This window comes from Carcharodon carcharias, chromosome 5 (assembly GCF_017639515.1).
Source record: "Carcharodon carcharias isolate sCarCar2 chromosome 5, sCarCar2.pri, whole genome shotgun sequence".
Lineage (NCBI taxonomy): Eukaryota > Metazoa > Chordata > Chondrichthyes > Lamniformes > Lamnidae > Carcharodon > Carcharodon carcharias.
The window spans coordinates 192233632-192253838 of record NC_054471.1 but is presented as its reverse complement, the minus strand read 5'-3'; the positions used below and the strand labels follow the sequence as shown (position 1 = coordinate 192253838).

At 38.2% G+C, this 20207-nt stretch overlaps 1 protein-coding gene across 4 annotated transcripts in view; it reads left to right on the top strand.

The window, feature by feature from the left end:
* The window catches only part of LOC121277850 (microtubule-associated protein RP/EB family member 3-like), a 93247-nt gene that overhangs the window by 36871 nt on the left and 36169 nt on the right, over positions 1 to 20207 (top strand). For all 4 annotated transcript variants that reach the window (XM_041187557.1, XM_041187555.1, XM_041187554.1 and 1 more), the window contains 2 exons: positions 5553 to 5698; positions 15139 to 15340. In XM_041187557.1, coding sequence (XP_041043491.1) covers positions 5553 to 5698; positions 15139 to 15340 — 348 coding nt within the window. The remainder of the gene's footprint in view (positions 1 to 5552; positions 5699 to 15138; positions 15341 to 20207) is intronic.

Genomic DNA, 20207 nt, shown 5'->3' with positions numbered 1-20207 from the left:
AGGTGTTAGGAGGAGTTTTCAGGCTCGACTGGGCTAGGCATACCTCTGCTATACTCTAATTCAATGCCTAGTACAGATAAGTGGCTTTATTCTTATATTTCTTGCAGTTTGATACAGCTGTGTGGATACTCCAGAGCCATTAAATGGTCAACCATCTTGGTGTGGGACTGGCTCACCTATAGGCAGGACTGAGTGTAAGACTCTTAAACAGAGCGGTCTCACTTCCCTCTAAGGTGTGGACCCCATACAATGATAAGAAACAAAAAATGGAAATTATATCCAAAGTATGTGGAAAACCTTTATTAACCTACTAAACAATGGTATTTACTTAGAATACCGATTGCTTAGTAAGACTTGCGTACAGGAGCTTGTTCCTGGGTGGTCAATCCGCTGAACAATTTTTTAAAAAATTCGTCCCTGGGATGTGGGCATCACTGGCTGGGCCAGCACTTATTGCCCATCCCTAATTGCACTTGAGAAGGTGGTGGTGAGCTGCCTTCTTGAACCCCTGTAGTCCATGTGTTGTAGATACACCACAGTGCTGTTAGAGATGGAGTTCCAGGATTTTGACCCAGCGACAGTGAAGGAACAGCAATAAATTTACAACTTGGGGTGGTGGGTGGCTTGGAGGGGAACTTCCAGATGGTGGTGTTCCCATGACGTTCTAGATGGTAGTGGTCGTGGGTTTGGAAGGTTTTGTCTAAGGAGCCTTGTTGAGTTTCTACAGTATGTCTTGTAGATGGTACACACTGCTGCCACTTTGTGTCTGTGGTGGAGGGAGTGAATGTTTGTGCATGGGGTGCCAGTCAAGCAGGCTGCTTAGTCCTGAATGGTGTCAATCTTCTTGAGTGTTGTTGGAGCTGCACTCATCCAGGCAAGTGGAGAGTATTCCATCACACTCTGGCAGATACTGTGGCAGATGGTGAATTTGAATTCAGTAAAAAAAAAAATCAGGAATTAAAAGTCTGAAACCCATCTGGTTCACCAATGTCCTTTAGGGAAGGAAATCTGCTGTCCTTACCTGGCCTGGCCTACATGTGACTCCAGAACCACAGCAATGTGGTAGACTTTTAAATGCCCTCTGAAAAAGGGCAGTCAGGATGGGCAATAAATGCTGGCCTAGCCAGTGATGCCCATGAACGAATAAAAATAATGTCCTGGAATCGAGACGATTTACCTCCAACAACCACAACCATCTTCCTTTGTGCTAGTTATGACTCCAACCAGTGGAGAGATTTCCCCCTGATTCCTATTGACTACCGTTTTTCAAAGGCCCCTTGATGCTGTACTCAGTCAAATACTGCTTTGATGTTACGGTCACTCTCACCTCACCTTTGGAGTTCAGCTCTTTGGTCCTGTTTGAACCAAGACTGTAATGAGGTCAGGAGCTGAGTGGCCCTGGCGGAATCCAAACTGTGCCTCAGTGTGCAGGTTATTGCTAAGCAAGTGCCACTTGATAGTACTGTTGATGACCCCTTCCATCACTTTATTGATGATGGAGAGTTGACTGATGAGATGGTAATTGGCTGGGTTGGATTTGACCTTGTGTGCAGGACATACCTGGGCAATTTTCCACATTGCCGGGTAGGTGCCAGTGTTGTAGCTGCAATGGAACAGCTTGCTAGGGATGCGGCAAGTTCTGGAGCACGTCTTCAATATTATTGCCAGAATATTGTCAGGGCCCATACATAGCCTTTTCGGATCCACATGACCTCACGTGACTGACCATGTCTTGGCTGCAGTCACAGTGTCCTTGTGGGCTGTGGCATTATGCCCCCTTTTTGACCCTGGTCCCTTGACATATAAGGCAATACTGCGAATCGGGTCATCAAATTGGGTTTCAGTGCTTTATCAATCCCACCATGGCTAGCAGGACCACTTTCGTGTAGTCTGGGCCACCACCATAATGACATGTCTGTGACTCTGTTCAGTTAAAACTGTCTTTATTTTTAAAAAGTCCAATATGAGCCTCAGCACATATGTCTTCGATCAGAATTCTTCTCCCTTCATCCCGATGTCCTCCACACTATACGTTCCTACCACCCAGTGAACTCCACGTTAGTCCATACAACAACTGGTTACATTTTACTTACAAGCAGAAATATAAGAGATATTTAAAATGCCTTTTGTAGGTAAGCATTCTTTCCCTAAGGGATGTTACGGAACCAGCTGGGCTTTTGCAACAGCCCAGCAGCTTCATAATCACTTTTACTGATACCAGCTCTTTGCTTCTGGAATTTTTTAGAAAATTGAATTCAAATTCTCAAATTACCATGGCAGAATTTGAACACACTTTATCTGCATTCATGGTCAGGCCTCTGGATTGCTATAAAAGCAAAGAACTGCGGATGCTGGAAATCCAAAACAAAAACAAAAATACCTGGAAAAACTCAGCATGTCTGGCAGCATCGGTGGAGAAGAGCACAGTTGACGTTTCGAGTCCTCATGACCCTTCAACAGATCTGGATTGCTAGTTTGGAAATATGATCACTGCATTACCATACCCATTACCATTGTATTGTAATACCTATGTACTTGATATAATACAGCAGGAAGGATAGGGTGGTGGGGTAGCTTTGTTGGCACAAGATAGAATAAGTATGTATGATAGCAAGCAAGAATCTTGAATCGGAAGATGTGGAATCTAAATATGTGGAGGTAAGAAATAACAAGGGGAAGAAGACACTGGTGGGAGTGGTCTATAGGCCTCCGAACAATAGCTATACTGTAGGACAGAGAATAAATCAGGAGATAATGAGGGCATGTAAAAAAGGCAGTATATTAATCATAGGTGACTTTAATCTTCATGTAGATTGGGAAAATCAAATTGGCAGATGTAGCCACGAGCAAGAAATCATAGAGTGTATTCAGGACAATTTCCTAAAACAGTATGTTGTGAATCCAACCAGGGATCAGGCTATTTTGGATCTGGCAATGTGTAATGAGGCAGGTTTAATGAATAATCTGAGCAAAACATCCCCTAGGAAACAGTGACCATAACATGTTGAAATTTGGCATTCAAATGTACTAAACCTAAGTAAAGGTAATTATAAAGGAGTGAGGGCAGAGTTAGCTGGAGTGGACTGGGAAAGGAGTTTAGCAGAAAAGACAGTTGATGAACAATGCAGATATTAAAGAAAATAGTTCATGACTCACAACAAAGATATATCCCAGTGAGGAAGAAGGATTCAAGGAAGGAGATAAACCACCCATTGTTAACCAAGGAAGTTAAGGATAGTATCAAAGTGAAAGAAAAAAACATACAATATGGCAAAGTTTAGCGGTAAACCAGAGGATTGGGAAAATTTTAATAAAACAACAGAGGATGACCAGTAAAAAATAGCGGGAGAAAATAAACTTTGAGGGTAAACTAGTAAGTAATATAAAAACAGACAGAAAGAGCTTCTTTAAATATGTAAAAAGGAAGAGAGAGGCCATAGGCCCCGTAGAGAACGAGGCTGGCGAAATAATAATGGGGAAGCAAGAAATGGCAGAGGAGTTGAATAAATACTTTGCATCTAATAGCATACCAAAAACACTAAATAATCAAGGGGCAAAAGGTGGGGGGAGGAAATAAATACAATAACTATCACTTGAGAAAAAGTACTGGGGAAACTAGTGGGGCTAAAGGCCAATAAGTCACCTGGACCTGATGGGTTGCATCCTAGAATATTAAAGGACAATAGCTACAGAGATAGTGGATACACTGGTGGTAATCTTCCAGATTCTGGATAAGTCCTGGAGGATTGGAAAATTACCAGTCTAACACCTTTACTCAAAAAGGGAGGGAGACAAAAGCTGGTAACTATAGGCCAGTTAGCTTAACATCCGTTATTGGCAAAATGTTAGAATCTATTATAAAAGATGTAATAGCAGAGCGTTTAGAAATGCATAATATAACCAAGCAGCATCAGCTTGGCTTCATGAGGGGAAATCATGTCTGAAAAATTTATTAGAATTCTTTGAGGAGGTAACAAGCAGGATAGATAAAGGGGAACCAGTAAATGTAATATATTTGGATTTCCAAAAGGTGTTCAGTAAGGTACCGCACATAAGGCTACTTCATAAGATAAGAGCCCATGGTGTTGGAGGTAGTATATTAGCATGGATAGAGGATTGGCTAATTAATAGAAGACAGATAGTTGGGATACAGGGGGACATTTTCAGAATGACAACCTGTAACTAGTGGAGTGCGACAGGGATCAGTGCTGGGGCCACAATTATTTACAATATATATTAATGACTTGGATGAGGGAAATGAATGCCAAATTTGCAGATGACACAAAAGTGGGAAGGCAAGTGGTGAGGATGACACAAAGAATCTACAGAGGGATATAGACAGGTTAAGTGATTGGGCAAAAACTTGACAGATGGAATGTAATGTGGGAAAATGTGAGGTTATGCACTTTGGCAGGAAGAATAGAAGAGCTGAATATTATTTAAATGGAGAAAGACTGCAGAAAGTTGCAAAACGAGGGTTTGGGAGTCCTCGTGCATGAATCCCCAAAAGCTAACATACAAATTCAGCAGGTAATAGGAAAGGCATATGGAAGGTTGGCCTTTATTTCAAGTGGAATGGAGTATAAAAATAAAGAAGCCTTGCTAAAACTATGCAAGGCACTGGTTAGACCACACCTAGAATACTATGAACAGTTTTGGTCCCCATAGCTAAGGAAAGATGTACTGGCATTGGAGGCAGTGGGTTGATCCTGGATATGGAGGGATTTTCTTATGATGAGAGGTTAAGCAGGTTGGGCCTGTACTCATTGGAGTTTTGAAGAATGAGAGGCGACCTTATTGAAACATATAAGATTTTTAGGGGGCTTGACGGGGTAGATGCTGAGAGTCCTTGTGGGAGAGTCTAGGACCAGAGGACATAATCTCAGAGTGGGGGGTTGCTCATTTAAGACAGAGAGGAGGAGGAATTTCTTCTCTCAGGGTTGTTAATCTGTGGAATTCTTTACCACAGAGGGCTGTAGAGGCTGGGTTGTTAAGTAAATTCATGGCTGAGGTAGACATTTTTAATCAGTAAGAGAATCAAGGGTTATGGGGAAAAGGTAGGAAAGTGGAGTTGAGGATTAGCAGATCAGCCATGATCTCATTGAGTGGCGGAGCAGACTTGACAGGCCGAATGGCCTACTTCTGCTCCTGCATCTTATGGTAAATTACTTAAGTTACTTTTGGTGTATCGCTTAATTAGCCTACAAGGATGGTCAATCTTCCACCTTTCACACATTAACTAACTCTCCTTGTGCCTATGGCATTCAAAATACTTGACTATCGATAGTACAGATTCTTTTCCTATATTGTGGACTCTTCCAGGAGTGTAATTTCATGTGAGACTTCATGTAATGGTGCAAATAACTTGCTTAATCTTCCTCACGTGATGCGATTATTGGCTTCTGGTTATTCCATTATTCGTTATACAGACTTTTCAATGTAAATGTGTACCTTCAAAATAATATGTGCAACCTTACCTATATCCTAGAATGCTCAAGTATTTACAAACTGATCTCTGCTCTTATTAAAATATGGCTGTTTTTTTTCAATAGGAACAGCATACTGTCAGTTTATGGATATGCTCTTTCCAGGATGTATCCTTCTAAAGAAAGTCAAATTCCAAGCAAAGTTGGAGCATGAATACATTCAACATTTTAAAATCCTCCAAGCAGCCTTCAAGAAAATGAATGTTGATAAAGTATGTACTCAAATTTTGAAAAAGCCTACTCTTTTTTTTAATTAAAGGGACTGTTTGAGTTGCCAAGTTTTTATTCGTGCCACGTGTTTTTTTCCCTTGGGTGGACATCTCTACGTAGCCTTGTGCAGCAGGGTACCCTGTACTGGCTCTTGTAGGCAGAAATCGTTTTTAAGGTTTTCTGTTAATCAACTCCTGGCACTTATTTTTTATTGACCCTGTACTGAATCTTAAGATGTTGGCAGTGTAATAATAATGAATGATGTTGGCAGTGTAATAATAATGAACATCAGATGGCATTTTCTAAGCATAAGATCACATAACATTTTCAACAAAGCAAAATTTAAATGCTGAAGCCAAAACAGGATGTTCAAAGTATTCGGGTCAGGCAAACCTGGGGAGATCAGACAAGTCAACGCTTCAGGTGTGAGCTTTTCATCAGAACTGGGAGATATTATAGATGATCAGCCTTTAAAAGCAATAAAACAAAGGGGAAAGGAGGAAAGTGTGTATGCAGACATGTGGGTTCATGAGAAATAGTGACCTGTAAAGTGTTTGAGTGGAAATGTTAGAAAGGGTAGTGGAAATCAAAGACATTTATGAGACACATAGAATGTGCAAATAGCTCAATAGGGATAGATGTAGGTAATGGAAGCACAAAAAACAAGCGAAGCAGAGCAGGTACCACTGGCCAAACCACCTGGGAGAAGCAAATAAACAGGTCTTAGAGTAGGGAGATTACATGCTGGCAGGCAGTCTGTATCCAGACTTCTTTGTCTGTGGAGCCTTTGCTATTTTTTATACTTCAATTTCTGCCTGCCTTATCCCCATTTTTCTTTGGTACTTGCACGCCCTGTATTTTGTGAATGTCTGATTTGTGTCTTATTAACTCACGCTAAAATGAGTTCTATTATTTAACCATCTCCTGTTTTCCACTCAAAAAATTTAGATGTCATTCTATCCTGTAGGTTAATATATTCCCTCACCCTTCTCTTTATTCCTTTTAAATGTTGTTTATCTGTAATATATTCCTGTTCTGATGAGATGTCCATATATTGAATGTCAATTTGTCTGTTCTCCATGGATGTTACCCAATTTGCCTAGTGAGAATAACATTTCCTGATTGTCACAACTCTATCTCCCAACAGAAAATAAAACCCTACACAATCAATAGCTACCAGCTCAGCAGTTGTTCTGTTTGGGCCAAGCATTTTATACATTTAATGTTTTAACTTAGTGCATAGGCAAGAGACATAAATAAAGACAAATGCTTAATATTTTATACAACAGAGATCTTTTAATGGCAAAAAATGATTCTGTTTAACCAATACTTTACAAGTATGTTTACTGATTCCAACTAACAGTATATCTTAAATGACGAAGAACTAATGCCATTAACACATCCTGAAAACCAGGCTTTTGATTAGAAGATTGAAAAGGTAGAAACTAATCCTTTGAACTTTGTACGGTTGCATGTATTGTTTGGTAATTTGCATATGGACTCAATTGCTATTTATATTTGTATAAAGTATTGCTATTTTGGATGAGTTGCATGAAAACAAAATTGTGGCAGCACAGCAGCAATTATGTTTCAAATTATTTCTGAAAAGGTTCTGGAAAATTTCTGTCCTTTAAGATGTTTAACAGTTGAAGACTAAGCAACTTTCTTTACAAGTGAGTTAGTTAATTTGTGTCCATGAATTGGCTTGCACTATTACCTGCTCAAAATTGTGTTTTAATTCTATATGCAATATTACACCAGGCTTTGAAATTTTTAATTCAATTTCTGATGTTAGGAGCAGATTTGATTTAAAGTACACCTGCAAAATATTTTTCTACTTGGATTTTGAATGCACAGTAAAAATCATTCATGTGATTATTGACAAAAGATACTGCTTGCAATTGACAAATGAGTTTCATTCTATTCTAAAGGAAGATTTTTCTGTTTAATTGTATCATAACCTTGATGAAGGATCAATTTCAGGCCATAATGGTTGTACTGACAAAGCCATAACATGTTTGATTCTTCTATTTGATGCAATAGAAATAAAAGAGAGGAAATCCCAACCCTCCAAACCTTTGAAGATGCATTTTTGAGGACTTCATAAGTGAGGTAGCAAAATTATTGTGCTTCAGGAAATAACATTAAGTACCTTCAGAACTCTTGTATTGTTATTCATCTGGAAAGGAAATGCTTGAAATTAGATAAATCATTTTCCCCAGTAACTTCAGTCTTAACTCAACAAAGAGAATGAGAAGGACAGTCTCTTTTTTTGTGTAGTCTTGGGAGCTTTCATGGTTTTTATGGTTTGTGATAGAATAATTCTAAATGTAAGTGTAGATAATGTACAGATGATTTTGAACTACTGAGAAAATTATTATCTAAATGATCTAAAGTTAGGAACTCTGATATAGCATAAAACTAATATTTTGTGAAGTCCTGCATCATATGGCTCAACGAGGCATTACACCGTTGGAAAATAAAGTTAGTGTTCATTTTTCTTACATCACACATTCTCCATATACAGATGAATCAGGTCTGTCACCTAGCAACAGAAATCACAGGATTTCGTCGCGTCTTCGTCCAGGAACTGGAAGATCTCCTTTATTACTTTGGTATATCTAAAACTTCGATCCAGGTTCCCTCCTGTTTCTCACACGGTTTAACAGCAGTAACAGTATTGCGCTTCCCTCAGTAACAAGTTATTAAACATCTTCAATCTGATAAAATATTTGAATTTAAGTTTTGTCATTTATTGCTTTATTTAAATTTAGTTTGTTTTATCATCAGCTATTTCAAGCAACGTTTTCATTGTCTTACATCTGTGCAGTATCCCGAAAGAAGCATGACAATTCATTTCCAAGAAGCACTTGTTGAGAAAATCTGACTCACTGGAAAAGATTTCTGGACCAAAGGATGACTTCTACTTCAAGTGAAATTTTGAAGTTGAGATTCCGGCCTAACTAGAAGTACAAAGTTCTTTCGGTGCTTACTAAGATGTAGAAGAACATTATATTCAGCTGCGAGTTACCTACTTTAAGTGGGTTCTGAGATAGAGGTTATCTACATAACTCAATTGATTGGTCCCAGAAAACCAATGTTTAAATGAGAACTCCTCTCCTATTAAGATTTTGAAAAATGTTTTTCTCAATGTGAGCATGTTTTAACAAGTTAGTATCAGCTTTAGTACGTGTTGGCTTAATTTGTTTTATTCCAGCCGTCACTTAGGCTGCTGATAAGTCAGTGATACTTCGTTGGTGCCCACATGCAATCTTAGATAGTGGTAGCTAACGCTGCTTTGTTATATTTTAGCTGAAATGCTCGTGCATCTTGAGGCTCACTATTTTGTGAGCCATTTTAATTTGTTGAATTGGAAATCAAAGAATTTTTAGATCCTTGTGTAGGGTAAATCTTGTTTGAGTTTGATCCTAATACCATCTTATCTATTCTATATATGATAAACAGAAGATTTTTTTCTTATATCCTTTTGTGGATTCAAAAACTTGGTATGGAAAGGCTTGGATTACTTTCTTGAGTTGAAGAGACAAGTTGTGTAAATCCAGAAAGTTCATTGCAGAGTAATTTATAATGTTCCTCATGTAGGTAAAGAATGCAAAACCTTGCCTAGATATGAATACTCTGCAGCTTACAAATACAGATGGCCACTCAAAAGTACTGAGTGTAATTTGTCCATCCACAAGTGATGATACTTCTTTGAGGATTGAAATTGTGCACAGCTGATGAGGATCTGGGGTGACATGTTATGTACTACTAAAAAATTAGGTGCCAGTCTCATTCTCTGATTAGAGACTCACTACATGTTTGGCATTTGTGTTACTGGCCTTTCTGCATGGCACCTTCTCCAGCGTATAGAAAGTTCCTGCAGTGTTTATGAAAAGGGGCAAGGCTCATCTCCCAAGTGAATTCATTATCTGAAAGCAGTCAAAGTTGTTTTCAGAACACATGAATAAGAGGATTTTGCTTGGCAGTACCTTTGGTATTGGTGGTTCTTCATTCTTTAAATGTATTTTATCCTCTACATACCGAGCTTTAGAACCAGCTTGTGATAACCTTGTTTTTTCCCTAAACTTTTATATGCCTCTTTACTCTTGTGATCACTTGAGATCCAATGCCTTGCACCAGAAACAATTGGTCTCATGGTGCTCATTTCTGTATGACAAGATGAACAACATTCTTTTGTGCTGCAACCACTGTACTTTGGCATTCAAGTGCAGCTATTCTTGGACCTCCTTCGTATGTTTTATGAAAACTTGTTCCAGTAATTTATTTCTCTCATTCTGCTGACAGAATTTTTGCCCCATTGTGTTCCTCAGAAGTTGATTGCAGCATTCACTGTTAATATTTTAAGACGTGTTGCAAATAAAATGGATTGGATCAAGGAGTTGTCATTTTAGACAATTACTTGCTCCCTTGAGGTAACTCTTAAGTGCATCCATCTCCAAGCATTATATTGTGAACAGGTAATGGAATGTATTTCTCTATCATATTATGTTGGTTGGTTTGGCAACTTACAAGCAGAATTAAAATTTATTCTGCTGAGTCTATGTCTACTTAATGGATTAATTTTGAGAGAGACTAGCTACAAGGCAACTACTTGGAAGACCCTCCAGATGTTCCTAAGCACCGTTGTTTGGATATACCTGCTAAGGCAAATACCATCTTTGCCACATCTGTTCTCTAAGCTGGTCTTTAAGTCAAATCACAGAATTTTCCCATCTCCATTTTTGCTGCTACCATGGTATAATTGTATCTGGAGGATAAAATGAGGAAACAAATAGGATGATCTACCTTTTGTTTTGGTTCTTCCTCATTCTTTAAGTGTATTTTATCCTTCAAATAAAGAGCTTCAGTCTTCATTCCCCACTGTCTTCGTGCTGATTTGGAGTGCTTGGAGGTTGATTGTTAATTTTGTTTAATTTCTCCTTCGTTGTATCACCTCGGTCTACTTTTCAGCCACCTCCATCAAAAATACCTAAGGAGGGAATCGGGATCGCTGACTTGTATACAGTGTGGGAGTGAGGGAGATCACATGGCTGTTGCGAGGAACATTGTTAAAAGGACAGAGTCCTGTGATTTCCCCCTTTGGATGACAGACCCGATTCATCTGTATGTGGTGGATAAACTACATTGAAATCATGAGGAAGACCATACCAAGGTACGTCACCTTACTTTGCACAAACCAATAGCAGTGGAAAACATGCATTATTTCAAAATTGAGAAATGCTGCTCAGTGATGTCATTCCTTATCTTTGCAATGCTTTTAAATTGCTCAAATGGACTACTGTCTCACAATTAGCTGAGATATCACCATTTATTTGTGTGTGTAGTGTGTGTGTGTATGTGTATATGTATACATATATATATATATACACACACACATATATCTATATATATATATATATATGTGTGTGTGTGTGTGTGTGTATTTATATACACACACATATATATGCACACTATAAATATGTGTGTATGGTATTTTTATATATATATATATATATATCATACATATGAATAACCTACTTGTCTTCTTCTATTCCTAATACATGTCAGTTACACTCCAGCTATAACAATGCATTGTGACTTGTTGCAGATGCAAAAAAAAACTTCTTAAAGATAGCTGTTACATGATTGAAATTTACAGGTAGTTACAATTGTCCTCTAAGTTTAGAAGCCGCTTTAATTACTTGAATTTGCCTATTTGGGGTTTTTTGGAGTCACTGGCAAAACATCATAATCACACTCTAAACTGAGACTACCCAAGTCCAATAAGATGGATGACCTGCTTGTCTCTATATGTGTTGAAATAAACGTAAAGGATTTTTACAATAGATAGTAACATTTGAATGAATACCTGATTCAATTACAATTCAAACATAAAATTCCAGTGTAGCATTAATGTATTATTCATAACTATTGTGCTCAGCAAGAGCAATTAAGATGGTCAGAGAAATTGAAATTCTTTCTTCAGTGATTACTGTAAGTTATTTTTTTAGATGTGGACCTCATGGGTAATAGTAGTGTAGTGGTTATGTTACTAGATGAGTCTTCTCGAGCACGTGAGTCCAATCACGCATTCACATTTGTGAATTTGAGTTCAGGTTTTTAAAAATAAATCTACAATAAAAAGCTAGAAATAAAAATTGGTATCAGTAAAAGTGACCAGGAAGCTGCCGGAGAGCCATAAAAACCCAACTGGTTCAGTAATGCCCTTAAGGGTAGGACATCTGCCCTTCTTGCCCTGTCCAACATATAAACGGCTTCAGTCCAGCACCAATATGGTTGACTGTCAACTTAAGTGTTTTAGGCAGCCACTGAGTTGTATCAAACAGCCTTGGAAAAAAATAAGAATAAAACCTGCCAGGCCACTCGGTTGCAACCTAGGCATTGTACATAAAAAAGACACATCTCAGTTGATCGTGCAAAATTCTCCTTATTAGCGGCTGGGAATCATTGCCAAAGCTGGGAGAACTGTCCCACAAATTCCTATCAATAGCCTTACATAGTCATCATCTTTGACAGTGCCTACAAAAAGCTTCAAACTCCACCACCTAGAAGGACAAGGGCAGTAGGTGCACAAGAACACCGTCACTTTCAAGTTCCCCTCCCAGTCCACATCTTTGCAACCTGGACATAACGCCATTCCTTCTTCATCATTGGTTCAAAATGATGGAACTGCCCACTTAACATTGTGGGAGTGCCTTAACCACATGGACTTCAGCCTTTCAAGAGAAGACTCACTATGGCTTTCTCAAGACCAACAAATGTTGATCTTGCTAACAACACATCCGAAGAATGAATAATAAATAAAAATAAATTGGATGCAGGCCAGGTAAGTCTAGAGCCCTAGAAATATTAGCCGTGGATTGAAAGACTGCTTAGTTGTGTTGTTTTCATTTTCCCTGAGAGCTCTTTTTTATGGCACCTCTGATTTCCCAATCTGTGCTTTTGAAATTTTTTATAGAATAACTCGCATTTCTTAGTAACTATTTAAAACTTAAGCTCTCTCTTGTTTTCGAAACATGGTGACATTGGTGAGGCTATTTTAATTACCTTGGAAAAAGATGGTAGTGTGCTGCTTTCTGACTTTGTACTGATTGTACAACTGAGTAGCTGTCTGGCTCACTACAGAGGGAATTAGATGCCAATTATAGTATGGATTCTAGAATTATGTGTTGAAACTGGACACTGAAATAGCTAGATTTTTATGACAATTCAGCAGCTTTTTTCAGATGCTAGCTTGCAAAACACTTTTTATTGAGCTCAGTTTGGGATTTGAACTCACACCTTTGATCTCAATCAGTCAACACTTTCTAGTTTTCGTTATTTGTCCTCTTCCATATAAGATGGATTTGATTCATTGTTGATAAATCTGTTTTAAAAGCACCTCCTTGTAGCTCCCATCACCATTATTTTTCATTTTAGTGTAAGTTGTAAGTGGACACTTCTCCAAGTGTAATTGTCATTCCTAAGAATAGTACAGCAACAACAACTTCCAATTATAAAGCACCTTTAACAAAGGACCGTGTCAGAAATTCACAGGAGTGTAATCAGACAAAAATTAACACTGAGCCCAGGCAGAGCGACCAAAAGTTTTGTTGTTAAGGGGGTTTTAAGTTTCTTAAAGGAAGAGAGAGGTGGAGAGATTTAAAGTGAGATTGTAGAGGTTGGAACCTATATGGCTGAAGGCGCAATTTCCAGTGGCGGAGAAAATGAAGTGAGGATGTACAGGTGAAATGTAAAATTGAAAGATAAATCTAACACTATATTTGCCTTATATGGCTGAGCTGCAGATTGTGACACTATTTCATCGTTCTTCCTTTCCTGCTCCTGAGTAGTAAACCTAGTGAATGATTTGGTGCTACAGCATCTGATGCATTTGTTTAAATTATTAATGCCCATACTATGCAAATATACCAGTCAAACAAAAGAGCGCTTACGTACTTGATTCAGGTTAAGGCGACCCTGTCACCTTCCTTTGCAATGATTACAAAATTGATCAGCCTTTGAATGTATCTCCTACTGCCTTGTGGATTACATTAACTAATATAAGAAAAGTAACAAAGTATGGAATAAAAAAATGTGGGCAGAATGAAATTTCAGAATATTAATTCAAGTGTATTCAAGGCATACAATACTGACAAGTTATGTACATAACAAGATTGTCATCTGTGGACCCAGCAGAAGACCAGCTTGTTTGATACATGTGTAAATCTCTACTCCTACGTCCTTACCTTCAATCCCTTTTTTAAAAAATAAAAGGAATTAGCATCCCTTTTGCCAGCATTGGTTCCACATCTCCACTATCTATTAGAGGGAAAATCTTCTCATCGCTCAACTTGAGATTTGATTTCCAGCCAAGTTGGTTTTTGGCATTAACCCATATAGAGATCAAGACAAAAGCTGTTATTTTTTTTTGAAGAGTTTATGTACGCTTTTGTCCTCCTTTGATTTTTTCTATTCCCACTTGCCCAATTGAACAGTGCACTGCCACTCACAAATAGGCTCACAAATGAAGAATCTCCTTTTCAGGTCACTGGCACCCCAGCATGTTATTACTTTCAGGACAGGACAGCCTAATAGAGAAACTCAGAAAATTGCGGAGGAAGAAAATAGACAATTCATCTGCTTGATTGCTCAAACCCTTAGAATGCAACTGGTGCTATAAAGTACTCATGTGGTCACATACTTAGAAATTGTTGTAATGTTGTCAGAGGTATCCTCTTATCATTTAAGTCATATGGGGTTCTTCAGGCCTTTGTTTCCCAAACAATTCTTCTTATTTGTCATTATCTCCCTTTTATGGCAAATAATTTTTAATCCACCAATCTAATTTGTGATCAATTGATGCTTTTTGGAACCTCATGTAGGGTATTTCAAAGTGCATTTTGAAAATCCAAATAAATTCCTTATACTCAACAGTGAGTCTTCATTTGCAAATGTAGTTACCTCTTTTAAAGTCTATAATTCATGTTTCACACGTTTTTGATAAAGACTATGCTTTGAAATTCCTCTCATTACTGTAGGTACAGTTTTCTCATTTTACTCAGCCGTGCACATGCTTTATGCATGTTGCCATTTTTCTCTTTGATGTAGCGGGGGAGGCTAGTTTCTGTGGCTTTTAATAAGCATAATTTGAGCTATGTAAGCAAAACATCAATAAAAAGCAAAAACTTAAAATTGGTAAATTTGACTCAATTATTATTTGCTGAAATAAAAGAATTGAAGAATTATACATCTTCATAAAGAACAGACAATCAAATCCTGGCTAATAAATACTTTTCAAGAGGCAAATACATTGAAATATTTACATGTAGGACTTAATAGATTTGACCTGTCCCATAGATATATGGAGGATAGTTAAATTTGAAAAATAAGAACTAACAAGATCGGAGAAGAAATTTATTTCTCGTTTTGTTTTCAGATTATTCCAGTAGAAAGATTAGTGAAAGGAAAGTTCCAAGACAATTTTGAATTTGTTCAGTGGTTTAAGAAATTCTTTGATGCAAACTATGATGGGAAGGAATATGACCCGGTTTTGGCAAGACAAGGACAAGATGTATTTGCACCACACACTCCAGGTGATCAAATATTCAACAAACCAAGGAGACCCGTGGGCACTGCAGGTAAATTTCTAGTTGCCTGTTGCATAATGGAAATTTGTCCTCTCTGAGCATACTCTCAAATGATAACTAATGCTCTTATTTCCATGCTGAGTTTACATGCAGAGGATATATGCTGAAGATAAATGCAAGATACATAAAGTGAAGATTGGAAGAAATGTTGACACCCTGAGTTACCAGAATGTGGAATGCATTGCAGCAAGTGTTGATCAGTGCTAAATTGCTTACATCATACAAAAATGTATTGCATAATTAGCTAAAGAGGGGGAATATAAGGTATAGAAGAAAATGGGACTGTGGAGAACCTAAATTCCATTTAAGAAAGATGAATTGAGTAACATTTGTGTTCTATAGAATGTTATGGCCACAGCTGGTGTTAAATGCTGCGCAAACCAAATCCCAGAAGAAAACTTGGCTTAGGGGCCATACCTTTTTTTTGTATTCTGAAAACGAGAAGAAAACATACTGATCTCAGCAGTAAGAGGTCCAGTCACACTTTAAGGATTAAAAAAATTAAAAGTAAGAGTTTTATTAACAAGAATAAAAGAAAACTACAGTTGTGCAATTAAGGTTAGTGTTACAACCATTCCCCCCAAAAAGACCCTCCACTTGGTCAGACCTACAAGTAAACACCTTCCAGGCAACCCTCTCTTGTAGATGTTTAACTATAAGAAATCCAGTAATACTACCCAAGGCAACCTGCTGTATCTTCGATAAAGGCAAACCACATGACCTGTGGTTCTCTCCCACTCTGTTGTGAAAATCCAAACTTCAGAATAAAACTGCTTTTTGCAGCCCAAGATTTTTCTTGTTTGATTGTGTGATTGATTCAAACTGCAACCTCTCCAAGCTCCCAACTCAACAGCTCAAACAGCTCCAGCTTCTCATTTCACAGCTCAAACAGCAGCTCCAGCTATAGTTACCTCAACAGCTCAAACAGGAACCCTGAAATAACTTTTTCCCCCTTTCATCTCAGGTTCCACTGTTTTCATACCTCTTTGAAACTTAAACCCTACCAAATGTAAAACCTTTCATGTCTCCATCTCGTCTTTGCTTTTGGATCAATAAAATATAATATCCCCACATCTTGTTTACTTATGAACTTCTGCAAGATGCAAACACCTCTGGCACCTCTGACTCCCCAAACTCTCAACTTATTTAAAAATGCAAATGTTAAAAATGCAAATGTTAAATCTAACTTATTTACTTGAATCTCAAACCTAACACCGCCACCCTTTTCATGTTTTAACCCTCCAGACAGCCCGGCTCTGATAAATCGCTGCCCAGCTTAATTAAATCATACACATAGATACACGGAGCCTTTTCCACAGAATAACAATATTCCCTAAAAATATTTTTTTTAAAACATCAATTTCTCACACAAGGGATGGGGACGAAAGTATTTAGAGAGGGAATAGGAACAGATGCCACCCCAGGAGAGAAATGGTATATGAATGCCACTGGGTCAAAGAAGCAAGATACTGGAAGGGAGAGGGACCTTAACTTCAGCTGGAGCAGCCAGAGTAAAGAAAGCGGCAGGGGAAAATAAATTATTAAAATAATGCACTGCTGAATATACTTTCATAAAACATAATAAGTAGAGTAAATAGAGGAATATACTTTCATAAAACATAATAATTAGAGTAATCGTTGCACAGCAATGCAGTGACCAGAAACAAAACTGCAAACTGACTCAAAACACTAGAATATTGAAAAACAGTTAATTTAGTGTCATTAAACCACATACCTCTGTGCCACCTACCTGGGTATTACAGGTAAATGGGAGCATTCTTAAAATGAGAAAATCCCTTGGGGAAGGTTGATGTAGGGAATTTCCATGTACTTTGAAATGGAATGTTATGACTGTGGGATTTTTATTTGTAATGTGTTAGGCACCAGAGATAGTTATATTTGTATTTCTGGGTGTTAGGAATGAGTTTTAGCTTTAAGTTTAAGTTTAATTTATGTTTCTGTATTGGTGTGTTAAGAAAGGGGCGAACTTGAGTTTTAGTTTCATTTTAAAAGTTGCCTGCAAGCCTGAAGGCTTTGTTTGTGTACCTACATTTTTAATGAGGGTTATGACTCTTGAAGTAGAAAACTGGGCTGTTGTCTAGCAACAGGAAGCCCACAGAGACAGGGAGAAACAGAACAGCAGTTTTTTTTAGTTCAGTTGAAACCAGGAGAAGTTGGACACAGCAGAGGGAACTGCAGAGAGCAGATTTCCCAAAAGAACTGCAAGGTCCCAAAGCCAAGGAGTGAGACAGAAAGAGGGGTCCTAAGAAGACCTTCTAGTCAAAGGAAAAGAACTGGAATCTGAAAAAGGCCCTGTTAAGTGAAGTTAAGAGTGAAGAGCAGAGGAAGGCTACAAGCTTAAAAGGAGATAGCTGCAGGACATAGACCTAAAGCAAAAATGGGCTTGCAAGAAGCCAGAAGATCTGAGGAGACAGCCAAAGGCTGGTGACTCCATACTATGGGAATGTGAAGCAGTGGTGTTCCATTGGTACGGCTGAGTATCTGAGAGGAGTGCATGGAAGGCAAAGCTTGAATGCACATGGTCACCCAGGGGAGTGTTTGAAATCCTGGAGATGGACTCTGGTGGAAAACGCCTGAGAGAAAGTGTCGTTTAAATTCCGAAGCGGGTCCTTCGAGAGTGGAAATTGGAAACCGTCCTGTGAAAGACAGAGTTCAGTGAGACTGGTTGGCTTATGGTGTGGCAAGCATCTGGGGGGAGTTTATGAGGTATCCATAGCATCTGTTTGGAGTGGTATCTGTCACTTGGTTTCAGAGTTTGTTGTGCCTGACCACAGGCCGCCTGTTAGTTTACATGGACTGTGTATTTACTGTGAATATGAGAGTATAAGATAGCTTTTGTAACTTGTATTATCCTTAAAAATCTGTATATATCTGTAATAGTATAGTTGTATACTAAAATGAAACTAAAACTCAAGTTCGCCCCTTTCTTAACACGCCAATACAAAAACACAAATTAACCTTAAACCTAAAGCTAAAACTCATTCCTAAACACCCAGAAGTACAAATATAACTTACTTAAACTATCTCTAGTGCCTAACACATTACAAATAAAAAGTGGAGTATTGTAATATAGTTCATCTTTTCTTCAATAACTTCTATTCTTTTGTTAAAAGTTCATCAGTTGACTCCTGTGACTCTGTTCAGTAGCCACCCTCCACATTTCTAAACAAAAAATAAAAGTTAGGATCTATCAAGCCAGGTTCCACCTTGGTATCTGGTTTGCCCAGTAGTAACATCAGCTGAAATCATCATAAATGGATTTTACGGTCATGGATTTTGATTAGACAGTACGTAAGATATATATTGAAATGTTGAGTTCCTATCATAATTATATACACTTGAAAAATATTGTACATTTAGTGCATGGTGATGAGATAGCATTAGTAGAGCAGTTATGCGAAGTGGAAAGATGATAATATAAAGCATTTGATTCTGGAGATCTGCTATGATCAGGTGGGATTTGTCAGCCACCTTAAATCCCGTCAATCTTTAGGATCAGTCATCTTTTCCAAAGTTTGGACTGCCTTTGCTGTGTTGCCCCTTCCCAGTGATAGTCTTTGCTTCAGTAGGGCAGATTGACCTGTACTTTTTTTTCCAATTAATGGTAGAACTAACAGTTCATGTTCTGGTTGATGAAGATTATCTATTACCACTTGTGGTGTAATGAGAGTTGCAATATTCTGCAGCAAAAACTCTTATCCACTGTTGTGGTGGAACTATTCATGTGGCTGAGTGAACTGTGTGCTGTTGCTACGAACAAACATCTGAATTCAGTTTACACGTGGAATAAAAGTGTTAGTAAAGATATTAGCAGTGTTGGGAGTGACATGTTGCAGAAGTGAAGAACTTTTTGGGTGATAATTGAATATGGAATTTTTTTTTATCCTTTCAAGGGATATGGGATCGCTGGCTAGGCCATCATTTATTGCCCATCCCTAATTGCCCTTGAGACGGTGATGGTGAGCTGCCTTCTTGAACCGCTGCATTCCAAATTAAAGGTCATCTCAGGGTTTAGTAAAGATTGGAGTTTGCAAGTCATCAAGTCTAGTGTGGGTGCTTAATCAGAGAAGTTGGAATTATAGTGGGTACAGATCATTGGAAGATACATTCTTACTGTTGAACCCATCAGAGAGCAATGCTGTAGAGGTGGATTGGAGGAGGGAGAATTAAAATGTGATTGGAAAGGGTATAAAAAAGGTAGAGAAGTCAGAATCTACCAGGCAGATAGCTCAAGTTTTCAGAATAAGTCCCTGAACTCCTCACACCTAGCATCAGAAATGAAAGTGGAGAAACAACTAGTGAGAGAGCAAAAGTAGTTTCCAACATCTTAACATTAATGTTGAAGGAAATCTGATAGGTCAAGGAAAACAATCAGTTGCTGTGGAACCCTACAATTACAACAGTGCCTACACCAAAGAAAAGGTACTTTATTGGCACTGAAGTGCTTTAGAGCATCCTGAAATCGTGAAAGACATTATTTAACGTTGAAAATTCAACATTGAAAATTAAGCATTGCCAAGGTCTTCTATATTGCCACAATACTATTCCCTAGCCACCAATTCTATTTCCCTCCTTGTTCTCTGACTCAGGCCAAATCAATCAGTTCCCATTCTTACCTTCTTACTGGACTCAGAGCTCAGCTTCCAAGCACATAACCTCTCCATCATGTAGCTACTTCTACCTCTATAAAAACACCTGTCTCTACCCCTTCTTCAATCCACTGGCAGCTGAAACCCTCATGCCTAAATTCTTGACCTCCAGACTTGACTATTCCAGTGCTCCATTTCCACAACATTGTCTGACATGCCTTTGTCTCAGCTCATCTGCTGTTGAAACC